Source organism: Corylus avellana, chromosome 10, assembly GCF_965113065.1.
Source record: "Corylus avellana chromosome 10, dhCorAvel1.hap1.2, whole genome shotgun sequence".
Taxonomy (NCBI): Eukaryota; Viridiplantae; Streptophyta; class Magnoliopsida; order Fagales; family Betulaceae; genus Corylus; species Corylus avellana.
In genome coordinates, this window is record NC_142499.1 from 21178400 (window position 1) to 21192411 (window position 14012).

General features: G+C 33.4%; 1 protein-coding gene and 1 pseudogene across 1 annotated transcript; both read left to right on the top strand.

Moving 5' to 3' along the window:
* Nucleotides 1–6: 6 nt before the first annotated feature.
* On the top strand, nt 7–4186 carry LOC148583499 (putative receptor-like protein kinase At3g47110). Its single transcript, XM_088511269.1, has 3 exons — nt 7–265; nt 475–929; nt 3974–4186. Exons 1-2 carry the CDS (start codon nt 133–135, stop codon nt 927–929), a joined length of 588 nt encoding a protein of 195 aa, XP_088367395.1. The 5' UTR covers nt 7–132; the 3' UTR covers nt 3974–4186.
* A 4850-nt stretch (nt 4187–9036) lies between these two features.
* Nucleotides 9037–12676, top strand: LOC132162477 (LRR receptor-like serine/threonine-protein kinase EFR; annotated as a pseudogene).
* The last annotated feature ends 1336 nt before the right edge of the window (nt 12677–14012 follow it).

Genomic DNA, 14012 nt, shown 5'->3' on the forward strand with positions numbered 1-14012 from the left:
AGATTGAGCTTTATTCAAAGATTGAACATAGCCACAGATGTTGCTTATGCATTGGAATATCTTCATCTTCATTGCCACACGCCAATTGTTCACTGCGATGTAAAGCCAAGTAATGTCCTCCTCAATGAGGATATGGTAGCCCATGTTGGTGACTTTGGATTAGCGAAGTTTGTCTTTGAAGCATCACATAATTTCTCCAAAAATCAATCCATGTCAGACTGCTTGTCAGTTGTGCTGAAGGGTTCAGTTGGGTACATTCCTCCAGGTATGTTTTCAACTAGTAACTCAACTCAAAATAGGGGGCGAGGCCTCCTTCGGCCTCCCTAATTCTTTCTACCAATTAAATAAATGCTTCTTTTTTCTTTCTAGAAAGAGTTCTCAAAATTGTAAATAGTAGTACATATGCAATAGTGGATAAATTCTTAAGTTCAGAAAGCTATAATATCTTAGTGATCATGTATCAAAAAATTGCAGAGTATGGGATGGGTGGCCAAGTTTCTGTACTTGGAGACATTTACAGCTATGGGGTACTCTTGCTAGAGATGTTCACTGGGAAAAGACCTACTGATGACATGTTCAAAGATGGTTTGAACATTCACAAGTTTACTGCGATGGCTTTGCCAGAACGTGTCATGGATATAACGGACTTGTCAATGCCCTTTGAAGAGGATGAAGAAGCTGCTGGTGATCATGATACAAATAACGATGGCGTAGAAGAAAGCACAATAATCGAAGAAGTTGATCGTCATTTCAATGCCGAAAGCAAAGTGGAGGATTACTTGGTCTCAGTGTTGCAGATTGGATTGTTATGCTCTGCAACATCACCTCATGAGCGAATGCCCACAAATGACGTCGTCAGCAAACTAATTGGAATTAGGGATGCATTTCTTAAATTTAAGAAGGGCAATAGAAGAACAAGAATGAGCTAGGTAAGCTAACTTATTTATTTCATCGATTGCCATTCAGATCATCATAATAAAAAAAATCCAACCCAAAATAAAACCCATTTAAAAAAAAAAATAAAAAAGATAATCACTTCTATTAGGAGCATCACTCTACCTGTTGCTTGCATTTTACATTTATGGAATAAAAGGGGATATAATCACTCCAAAGACACCGTTTACCCTACAATTTTGCTAATCAAATAGTTTTTTAATCGAAATTTCAGAAAGTATCTTATTAATTGAGATTGCGTTTTTTTTTTATAAAAAAAATAGTACTTTTCATCATATTCAAAGGAGAGATATAAATTTTATCACATTCAAAATGGTAATCTCACTTTTTTACGCAATAATTATATCTTAATTTTGTCTTTTTAATGAGATGCATTATGTGCCAAACGTGAATTGCCAGTATAAACAGATCGATATTATGTTATTAGTAATATTTTGATATTGATTCATAGTTAGAAAATCCTACCAAGAATATAACCGCAAACCTTTGGTAAATAGTTCACCGGTTCAACCATTAAGTTATTTATTGATCTGCTGGTTTAATTACGAATATGTCTAGCCATATATTTAAATACGCCACAATGCTAGGGATTATAGTTAATTAATACAATCTAAAGGTTATGTTGGGATCCCGTTTCACTTGAGGGAGCATCTGTAACTCTCCTTACCTTATCCATTAGTTTAGCATGTGCCTTGGCCTAAATTAAGTAATGGGCTTAGATGTGCCGGCCATTAATATTGGGCCTAGATAGCTTAGTCAGATTGGATCAAAGTCTCTTCTAAATATATAAGACCATATTTTTACATGTCACGTGACATTGTCATTTTAAATTTTTAGAGAATTTTATCCCTCTAAAATACACTAATTCGATACTCTCCATTTTAAATAAAATGGAGATCGAGGATCCTTTACGACAAGAATAGGGCATGGGATTAAAATTGCATGGTTTCAACTTGGCACAATTATTTTCTTTAAAAACCAAAAATCCCTACAACAAAACCCTAACCGAATTTCTTGCTTGAAATAACTATGGCTGTTTCATTTTTTAAAAGACAAGTTTTCAATTAAGACGTGTTAACATGTCGTTGACCTTTACATGGCTTTAACCCTTGGTTATAGAGCTATGCATATCATTAACCTTTAATTTTTGGAATTAAACTTTCCATGGCTTTTTAACCCTTGATTTATGAAACTAAAACATGTCATTGTTAACCTTTAGTTTTTGAAAGTAACCTCTAAATGACTTTAACCCTTGGTTTATGAGACTACAAAATGTACGTTATTAAACTTTAGTAGGAAAAAGCAAAGGATGATTTTTTTTTTTTTTTTTTGAACCCAAATCGTCTGTGGCTCCAAAACTCGCCGGGAAAACGAAATTCCGGCTGAACCCGCTATTACTTGCCGGCTACCAGTTGGCCCGACCCGAGTAAAAATCGCTAATGTTTCTTCAATTAATCACAGAGGTATGTTAATTTGCTGATGAATTCTTTCAATTTATGATGTCAATTTGAGGAAAGTATAGCTAGATTGTTATGAATCGAGGTTAGGGTTCCATAATACCGAAATTGGGGATTTTGGTAATTAGGCCTTAATATTTTGAAATAGATGAGTGGTTCTTGTTCATAGATGTTAGAATAACATGTGGGTTCATTCAAATTGCAATGGGTTCGAATAATTTGAGAAAATTTGAGATTTATGGTTCTTTATACATGGAAATTGGGGATTTCGATCTATGAATTCTAATTGCTTCAAGTTGATGGCTCTATTGTGTAACAAAAGAATTGAATTGCATGTATGAACATTCAATAAGAATGAGTGAGGCTGAATTGAGTATAATTAATGAGCATATAGGGTCTTAATTTTGGGTGAAATTAAGGGATTTTGTAGATGAATGTTTCTAAGTTCAAGTTTTGTATTTGAGATTGAGATTAGTATTCTAATGCATCAAACTAATCTGATGTAAGGGAGATTTTTAGATTAAATGAGAGAAACGGACTTTTAGAGAATATGTTCTTGGGAGAAATTAGGTGTTTAATTTGGCTTAGATGCATTCTTGAATAGGAACGTGCTAGTTAGAATCTTTAAGGAGGACGAACAAAACTTGTGGATATTGGTGTTTGCACACGAGGTAAGTAGTTAATTTGGGGTTTTCCAAATTACCTGAAATTGATGTTTTGTAAAAATCATTAGTTGTTGGAAATTATTGTTTATTTTGATATTATGTTTTCTATTGTGACTTTTGTGTACGAGTTAAACAAATGGTGTGACAAGCTATATTTTATTGATTTTTTTGTGCACATGCTATGGCTGAATTGAAATTTACTATGATTTAAGGTAAATTGAAAAGTTATATATCTCGATAACTTTTGCATGAAGTTGTAACTCTTAGTATTTACATGTTCAATTTATATACTTTGAATAGTGATAGTATTAGACTAATAGTTGTGAGCACTTTTAATTGTGCTTTGAAACACTCCAAGGTAAGTGCGAGTGGTATTAGGGCTGATTTGAAGGCCAATGCTTTGATTCGAAAGATATTATTTTATTGGTCTGATTTGAAGACCAATGTCTTGATTCGAAGGGAATTTATTTGGCCTTATTTGTAGGGCATTATTATTATTATCGGTCTGATTCGAAGACCGTTGTCCAAATTCAAATGACCAAAGAGACTGTCAAGGCGTGAGGTGATCGTTCTCATGTTTTTGGATATGATGATGAAACATTATTGCTCATAGTGAATTGTAAGTAATGTATAGAAAAGTGTTACGTAATTGTTTTGAAATTACGAAGTAAACTTCACATGTTCTACTTATTTAATCACTTGATATTTTATTATGTTCACGCAAGTTCTACTGATGAGCGTTACATTTTTATCCTTACTTTTAATTCATTTATTGAATTGTGTTTTTGAAATCTTGTATAAGGAGTAAAATATATATACATCGCTTGATCTCACAGTACTTAGATTAATCAATTCTATTACTGAGTTGACTCATTAAACCTTATTAACATTTTTTAGATAATATAGCAAATCAGGATCCTTCTAGCTAGACACCGTTGAAGGATTTGGAGACTTTGTGGTGCAAGTTCGTGAGGAATAGCTAAGGTGTCTCTTTATGTTAGTAAATGAATGGTGGTCTTGTCTTGTGGATACTTCAGACTTATTAAAATTGTTGTTTTGGAGACTTATTACAATTAATATGTTGGAATTTTTATTGTGGTCTTTTACGTTGTGGAGTTTTTGTTATTTGCTTTAGGTTGGTTTTTAATGGTATTTGGACCGATATTTTATGGACATTGGAAATTGTGTTGATGTATTTTTAGTTGATCTGGTTGTATTGTTTCAATTTTAGATTTTATTGCAGTGCTAGTTGTTATCATGTTGTTTTGCACTATTAAAAAAAAAAAAAACCATTTCTCGGTGTAAACGGAGCGTAAGCGGAGTGAACATAGCGGCCTCAAAATACCCTAAATCATTGAATAGTGAAATATAGCTTCACTTTCCTATGGATATATGCACATTGCCGAACCACATAAATATGTGTCTCAATTTTCTCTTGCTCTCTCTTTTTGTTCTCGTATTATTCATCATTATTATATACGGTAACAACAATACATGTAACATATTTACATAAATCATGTTTACTATCAATCTATGGAAACACTTATATTATACAAGAGTTTTACAATTGAACAATAACATATAGAGTTATCACTATAGCTACTAGCTAGTACTGGAGTTTTACAATTGAACAAGAACATACAGATCTATCACTAGAGCTAGAATATTAGAGCAATATCAATTTTGGAAAAACACACCAAATGGCCCTGGCCACTGCATCAAACTCCAAAACCAGAATACAAAGAGCATTGACATACATATATGCAACAAGGAATGGCAGAACAGTCAGCATGAAGGCCTTATAAGACAAAGTTGCTGAACCAGACACACCATACAACTGTCTCAGAAAATAAGAGACATAGTATCAGGAATTCTTTACAAATTGCAACACCTCAAACACAACAAAATTATACGCATACAAAATAATAATTTTTTTTTTAAAAAAAAGGCCTATCATTTCTCATATACTGTGCCCCCACACCATATAGTCCACATTTAAGTTTGAAAGCGATAAAATCCAGTAAATATGTCAGTCATAATAATAGAAAGAAGCATCTGTTGATGGGAAAGTTTTATGGAAACTCTAGACATACCTGTCCTGCTATTGCTTGTTACAAAGAGTGTTTAAGATTTGTTAAGTTATATATTTCTTTACACCAACAATTCCCTTCATTTTATACCATATATTTTTCGTTTACATCATCTAGTTTATTGTCCTCATGCTGAATCCTAATGCAATGGATCGTGTGAAGTGCAAAGTTTTGCTTATGAAAATGAGGAAAAAAAAATTAATGTACACAATATTCTATCCTTGCTCGTGTGGACTTGCTTATCTTATGTTTAACCGTACTTGGGGCTTGTTTGAGTATGCGTTTGAGGGGCCTAAAAATTTGTTTAACACTCAAAAAGTCTGTTTGAAAAAAAAAAAAGTGTATGTTTGATAAAACAAATTGAAAGCGCTTTTAAATGTCAAAAAAGCCAAAAAAATGACTAAAACACATTTTCGGCAAAAATTATATATAAAAAAAAAACCTTTTGCCAAAAAAAACACCTTTTGAATTAAAAGTTCTTAAGCATGCATACAAGTGCATACACTCAAGCATTAATTTAAAGAAATGACTGTTTTTATTTTTTTTTGTGCTAATGATATGATGTGAGATTCTCTTTTGTCAAGGCTCTTTATTACTTTCCATTTAAAACATTCACAAACCACAATATATATATATATATATATATATATATATATATATAAATATATATATACCAGCAATTCTTCACCTTCTTCAAAGATGAATACACTAAATTGAGATAAATTAAACTTTATGGGGGACATTGCAAAAGTGATGACAATTCAAATGGGTAAAGTGAAGTTTTCCCCAAAAAAAATTACAAAATTATTAAATAGAAGTAAATATGCATTACTGGATAAATTCTTAAGTTTGGAAGACTATATCTTAGAGATCATGTATTTTGACGTACCCATACACAAAATTTCGCCATCATAATGCTACCAATATATATTCCTAAACTCACTAGCTTATCGTGTTTGGGCTTATAAAGATATTGCAACGGAACCATGAGTTGGCAACATTCATACTAATAACAGAAGCTATGGTTGTAAAATATTGGCTCTCTTTTGGGGTTTCTTTTAATTGAAAAATTATTGTGATATAGCGTGAAAACATGAAAACAGTTTTGAGTGTTTTATGCTGTAATATTGTTTGTTAATATTTTTATTTTTAAAAAGAGAAAAGAAAAGAGAGAAAAAAAAAAATGTAACGAAAGGAAGTTATCCTTGAAAGCCGATAAATCATTCAGGTCGAAACTGAAATTAGAGATTTGCTCGAATATATATAATTATAAGACCGTTGTCTTTGAATTTCAAGCACATAAAGGAATTATTTGGTGTAGGTTATTTATAGGAAACTTGATAAAAAAATCTCCAAAATGCTTCATTGAATTTCATTGAGTCTATAAATAGATTTACAAATAAAAAAGAGATAAAATTAATCCTACTAGCAAACCCTACGAAAATGAAATAATCATTATACTCAAAAGATAATTACCCATATATACATTGAATTATTTATATATTCACACTCACAGCAATAATTTGATTAGATCGACTTTGACTTTCTCCGTGATAATTTTTCAACCAATTCTTGTGCAAGTAATATGTTCTCACCAATCCTCCGTTTTCTCTTTATGTTTCGTATGAGTGAAGGGTCGGTCTTATGGTGAGTGAGACAAATGATGCTCTAAAAAACTAATAATAATGTATTTGATTTAGGAGAGCATTTGTTGGGGGACTTGACTATCGAGGACCGGAGGATATATGAGAGTAGGTGTGATTGTTCATTACTTGGAGTAAGCCATCGATTTGATTTGTTTATATATATAAACAAATCACCTCATGAGTGATTGCCCACAAATGATGTCGTCAACAAACTGAGGACAATGAGAGACCAGTGGATCCAAGATGTTCACTAAGGGTGGGCATTTTTTTTAATGAATAAAATAAAAAAATAAATTTAAAATATTAAAAAAATAATTAAGGGTAAAGTCCATATACCACCCTCAAACTACCACACAATTGACAATGTACCCCTCAAACTTTCAATTGTGACAATGTCCCTCCTAAACTACCAAAACATTGTCATTATCCCCCCTAAAGCTAGCAAAAAAATAAAAATGCCCCTATGTATTTCTCAATAAGACAAAAATACCCCTATAAATTCAAAAAATAAATAAAATAAATAAATTTTTAATTTTTTTTTTAAAACAAAAATTTTAATTTAAAAAGAAAGATTTTTTTTTTTTAAAAAAAGTAATTATTTTTTAAACGAAAATTTTTTATTTATTTTTAAACGATTTTTTCTTCAAACAGAAATTTTTATTTAAAAGAAACGGAAATTTTTATTTTCTTAAACGAAAATTGTTAATTTTTTTTAAAACAGAAATTTTTATTTTAAAAAGTTATAAAATAAAAATTCATAACAAAAAAAAAAAAAGAAAATTTTTAATTTTTTTCTTATACAATGGATTTTTTTTTAATTTTAAATTTGCCACCCTTTGGATTTATTTATTTATTTTAGTTTTAAGTTTTTTCTAGAAGTTTTAATATTTTTTGTTTTTATTTTACTAAGGGTAGTTTCGTCATTGAGGAGAACATTGACAATTTTTGTTAGTTTGGGGAGAAAAATTGTCACAATTAAAAGTTTAAGAGGGACATTGTCAATTGGGTGGTAGTTTGAGGGGGGTATATGGACTTTCCCCAATAATTAAATATAAAAAGTATTTTTTGTCTCATTTTTGTGCTTTGCAAGTTGCACCGTGTATATATATTTTTTTTTCTATTTTTTTTTTCTCTTGCATGCATGTTAGCGAAAAATAATTAATTTATAAGAATAATTTAAATTAAATTTAAAATTTTAATTACATATTTACATACCTCAATTTATTTTTTTGTTGAATTTGGAAAGTGAAAGAAAATGGTGGCTTAAAAAGTTTATAAGTTAGACAATTTTTCGTTAAAGTTAAAAATAAAGAGTTTGAAATTTGGACAATTGCTCTTTGCCCTTCGGCCTCGTCTTGCACGGCTGGTCCTTCACCTTGTATCGTGTGAATTATATAATTTTTTTTTTTTTTTTTTTTTTCCTAAAGCTCTTTTTTGTTTTTATCATGTTGTCTTGGACAGTTGGTCACTTGTCCCCTGGACCACATTTTGTGTCAATTTTATAATATTATAATTTATATTATTATATTTTCTTGTGACAATTATATAATATTATAACTTATATTATTATTGTTTTTAAACCCCTCTCCAAACTCGAGGCTGCATGAAATATTCTCACTAAACGGAACTGTTCATCGTCTTCAACATTGCATTCTTCTGAAACTAAAACATTCACTTTCTAAAAATTTTCAAATTTTAACTTACTAAGGGGCATAATATGGCTGAAGCCTGAGAGAGAGGCATAATCATGGCCGAGGGTGGGCATAATCATGAAATAAGAAAAAAATTTACCATAGTAAGAAAGATTTTTAGGAGTTGAGGGTGGCCATATGCCTACCCTCAAATCCCCTCGATCCGCCAATAGAGACACGTGTTTTGACTTTGTCCATCAAACATCACCGAGGACAAACATAACTAGCAACTACAGTACCACACATCAATAAGATTATAATGTCCATCCAAATGCATTGCCAAGCTAAAGTTGAAGAAGTCCTTCATGTCATTGTTATCACTTTTATGTTCTATTTTTCCTATCTCTTATTTCTTGTTGAAAAAGTGCTAGGACTTTTTAAGGTTAAAGCTTTAATTGCACGCAGCCAACTACTATACATCTGGTACACAAGTTTGACTTGCATTCCCTGCTAGGCTACGTCATCTATATTTTCTAATCGGTAACGTAGACCCACAAACATTTATTTCCTTAATTTTAACTCTCATTGGAACTTTGTAATATTTTCATATCAAGCAAACTCCTGTATCATACAGACTTGATCCTTCTTACTTGAAAATTATATTCCCAATAAGATGAAGCACACTTGCCTCAATTCCAAGTGGATTTTGCTATTATTCTTTCACGGAATCCTTCTTTTGTTTATGAGCTCAACTTTGAAATCTGCAACAATTCCAGCTTTTCAGATGAGTCTGATCGCTTGGCGTTACTTGACTTCAAGAGTCAGATTAGTGAAGACCCACTTCAAATCATGAGCTTGTGGAATGACTCCACCCATTTCTGCAGCTGGTTTGGTGTTACATGCAGCCCCACCAGTACAACAGTCACAGTTCTGAACCTGAAAGCTCAAAGACTGTCTGGCTTCATAACACCTTCTATTGGAAATCTTACTTACCTTATTGGAATCAACCTGAGAAACAATAGCTTCTATGGTGAAATTCCTCAAGAACTGGGAAGACTACGGCACCTGCACTTGCAGCATCTGAACTTGACTTACAATTCCTTTGGCGGGAACCTTCCAAGTAATCTAAGTCATTGTACACAACTTAGAGTGCTTGATGTTGGTGCCAACAAACTTGTTGGGCAGATTCCAGAGCAGCTCAATTCATTGTCAAAGTTGGTTTTCTTGCAACTTACTGTGAACAACCTCACAGGAAGTATCCCAGTGTGGATAGGAAACTTTTCTTCTTCATCTTTTCTTGTCCTTGCCCGGAATAATCTACAAGGGTGCATACCTAGTGAGCTTGGCCGTCTATCGAGCTTGGAATTTTTTCAACTTTATGGGAATAATCTATCCTGTACTATCCCTCCTCAGATTTATAATATATCTTCCATATTCTATTTCTCTGTTACTAAAAACCAACTGCATGGAAGCCTTCCACCAGATGTTGGCCTTACTCTTCCTAACCTTGAAACATTTGCCGGTGCTGTTAATAGTTTCACTGGACCTATTCCTGCATCATTGTCAAATGCTTCTAGACTTCAGGTGCTTGACTTTTCTCAAAATGGTCTCACTGGGTCGGTGCCTCAAAATCTAGCAAGATTGAGCGGCTTGGTTAGACTTAATTTCGAAACAAATAGACTTGGAAATGGGAAAGTTGGGGAACTAAATTTTCTCGGTTCTTTGGCTAACTGCACTAGTTTGAAGGTCTTGGGTCTTGATTATAATCAATTTGGTGGAATACTGTCCAACTCCATAGCCAACCTTTCATCCCAGCTAAATATTCTTACTCTTGGTGGAAATATGATGCATGGAGGAATCCCGATTGGGATTGGGAACCTTGTTAACTTAACCGATTTGGGATTAGAATATAACTATTTGAGTGGTCATCTCCCGGATACTCTTGCGCGCGAAGCTACCAAAGTTACAATTACTATATTTGAACTATAACAAATTTTCTGGGCCAATCCCTTCCACCTCAGGTAACTTAACTAAATTGATAAAGCTTTTTATGAAGCATAACAGATTTGAGGGAAGTATACCCACAAGTTTAGGAAACTGTCGAAATTTGCTTCAACTAAACCTTTCTAGTAACAATCTCAATGGTACCATACCAAAACAGGTTATTGGTCTTTCTTCCCTTGCGATTTCTCTGGTAATGTCTAATAATTCTTTGACTGGTACACTGCCATTTGAAGTGGGTAACTTAAAAATGATTGGGGAGTTAGATCTCTCAGGAAATAGATTATCAGGTGAAATTCCTTCTTCCCTTGGCAATTGTATTAGTTTGGTACATTTGCATTTGGAGGGTAATTCATTTGAAGGAGCGATTCCTCCATCTTTGAAGACACTTAGAGTTTAGAAGAAATTGATCTTTCGCGCAATAACTTGTCAGGGTAGATTCCTAAATTTCTAAGCAAGTTTTTGTTTCTTAAGCATCTCAATCTTTCTCATAATGATTTTGAGGGAAACGTGCCAAGTGAAGGAATTTTTTCAAATGCAAGCGCAATTTCAATCTTTGGAAATGACAAGCTATGTGGTGGTGTCCCATAATTACTATTACCAAAATGCTTCAAAAAGAGAACATGTTCATCTTTGAAATGCCTTGCACTCAAAGCAGTGATTCCTGTCATATTTGTACTTGCTCTATTGTGTTTTTCCCTCACATGTTGCATGGTTAAAAAATGGAGAAAGAGACCTATGGCCAAATCTTCTTTACAAGATCGGCGATTGACTTGCATATCTTATGCAGAACTCCAAGCATCAACAAATGGTTTTTCTAGGAACAATTTGATTGGTACAGGTAGTTTTGGTTCTGTATACAAAGGAGTTCTTTCTAGCAATGGAGCAATTGTTGCAGTTAAAGTGTTAAATGTTCAACAGCGAGGAGCTTCCAAGAGTTTCATTGATGAATGCAATGCTTTGAGAAGTTTGCGCCATCGTAATCTCCTTAAGATTATCACTGCTTGCTCAAGCATTGATCATCAAGGTAACGAATTTAAGAGTCTAGTTTTTGAGTTCATGTCTAATGGAAGCCTAGACCAGTGGCTGCATCCTATTCCTATAGAGGATGAGAATCGTGAATACAAGAGATTGAGCTTTATTCAAAGACTAAACATAGTCATGGATGTTGCTTATGCATTGGAATATCTTCATCTCCATTATGATACACCGATTGTTCATTGTGATGTCAAGCCAAGCAATGTTCTCCTTAATGAAGATATGGTTGCCCATGTTGGCGACTTTGGATTAGCGAAGTTCGTCTTTGAAGCATCAGATAATCCCTCAACAAATCAAACCATGTCAAATACCTTTTCAGTTGCGCTGAAGGGTTCCAATGGGTACATTCCTCCAGGTATGTTTTCAACTTGCAATAACTTAGCTTAAGTTTGACACAACAGCTATGAACAAGAAGTGAAGCCTAATTTTTATAGGACCATGTCTAATTTTCAAGTCCGATACATATCAGACTTGAAAATTTCAATACTGGGAAATAAGTGTTTCTTTTTCTTTGTAAAAAAAAAAAAATGCAAAATTGTTAAATGGTAGTAAATATGCATTATTTTAGGGTATTTCTAAAGTTTATAAGACTATAGTATCCTAGTGATAGTGTATTAATAAATTTCAGAGTATGGAATGGGTGGCCAAGTTTCCGTGCTTGGAGATATTTACAGCTTTGGGATACTCTTGCTAGAGATGTTCACTAGGAAAAAACCTACTGATGACATATTCAAAGATGGCTTGAGCATTCACAAGTTTACTACAATGGCTTTGCCAGAACGTATCATGAATATAGTGGACTCGTTAATGCCCTTTGGAGAGGATGGAGAAGATGATGAGACAAATAACAATGACATAGAAGAAAGTGCAATAATCAAAGAAGTTGATCGTCATTTCAATGCTAGAAGCAAAGTGGAGGATTGCTTGGTCTCAGTGTTGCAGATTGGACTCTTGTGCTCTGCAACATCACCTCATGAGCAGTTGCCCACAAATGAAGTCGTCAACAAACTGAGGGCAATTAGAAACACATGCATTTTGACGTTGTCTAGCGTACATCATCGAGGACAAACATAACTACCAACTACACCACACGCCAATAAGATAACGTCCACCCAAATGCATTGTCCAGCGAAAGTTGAAGAAGTTCTTCACATCTGGAGTAATAGATGTGTGTTAGGTGTGACATTGTTATCATTTGTGTTTTATCTTCTACTTTTCTTACTTCTTTTTTCTTGTTGAATAAGTGGTATGACTTTATAAGGTGATGTAATTTAAAGCCATTGGTATCAGTTTCGTTAACCTTTGTGGATATCACAATTTCCCTGTAGATGAGACGTCCGCGATAGCTTGGTGAGCCTCTTGTGTTTTCTTGCCTCTTATTATGTTTTCCATCAGTGCTTTTGGTCCTCTATGAATTAACATGATGAATGTAATGAATTAGTTTTTCATTGTTGGGTGTATATATGGTGTATTCTTGGTAGCTTTGTTGCAGCTGGAACAAGGAGAGCAATGGAGCAGACATCTGGTAGGAGACATTCAATGGCTTTATCTAGTTCAGGGTTGAACTCTGTAATTTTATTGAATAGAGATGATACAAAGTTGTTTAATTATAAGAGAAAATACAAGAATGTGACACTGTTCACTACCTAAGTGTAATGTTTGTGTTTTATCTTCTACTTTTCTTACTTTTATTTCTTGTTTAATAAGTGGTATGACTTTATAAGGTGATGTAATTTAAAGCAATTGGTATCTGTTTTGTTAACCTTTGTGGATATTACAATTTTCCTGTGGATGAGACGTCTCTGATAGCTTGGTGAGACTCTTGTGTTTTCTTGCCTCTTATTGCGTTTTCTATCAGTGCTTTTGGTCCTCTATGAATTCACAATGAATGTAATGAATTAGTTTTTCACTGTTGGATGTATATATGGTGTATTCTTGGTTGCTTTGTTGCAGCTGGAACAAGGAGAGCAATGGAGCAGAAATCTGGTAGGAGACATTCAGTGGCTTTATCTAGTTCAAAGTTCAAATTAACTCTGTAATTTTGTTGAATAGAGAGGATGCAAAGTTGTTTATAACAGAAAATACAAGAATGTGACACTGTTCACTGTCATTGTGAGAATCTATTTCCTGAGGAATATTATTGGTCATCTTTAACATGAGCTTTGAGGTGGTTCCAATATTGTGTTTGTGCAGGTATGCTAGTCTGTATTTCTGCATTTTCATTGATAATTCATCACTATGTGTAGATTCTGAACCAATATTTTGGCAGTACTCTTAGTGACTTATTCATATGGGTACTTTTCTTCCTTTTCATTGGGCTGTGATAAAGGATGGACATCCTTGTAATTTACTCATGCTTTGCAGGTCTGTGAGCTGGACTTGATCTTCAACTTCCACAAGGTATGTCAATTATGCATGCTTTATGGCCAACGTTCTATGCCCTTGGCATTTGATTTGAGGATAGTTTATATTTCCACCTATCCGCCAGTTTATAAATAACTCGAGTTTTTCAGTAATTTGTTGTCTTTTA

What these genes read in the sequence shown, in the direction of transcription:
- LOC148583499 (XM_088511269.1), top strand. Translation starts at nt 133, where the DNA reads ATGGTAGCCCATGTTGGTGACTTTGGATTAGCGAAGTTTGTCTTTGAA. An exon ending in AGTTGGGTACATTCCTCCAG is followed by an intron (nt 266 to 474) that starts GTATGTTTTCAA and finishes AAAAAATTGCAG; the next exon opens with AGTATGGGATGGGTGGCCAA.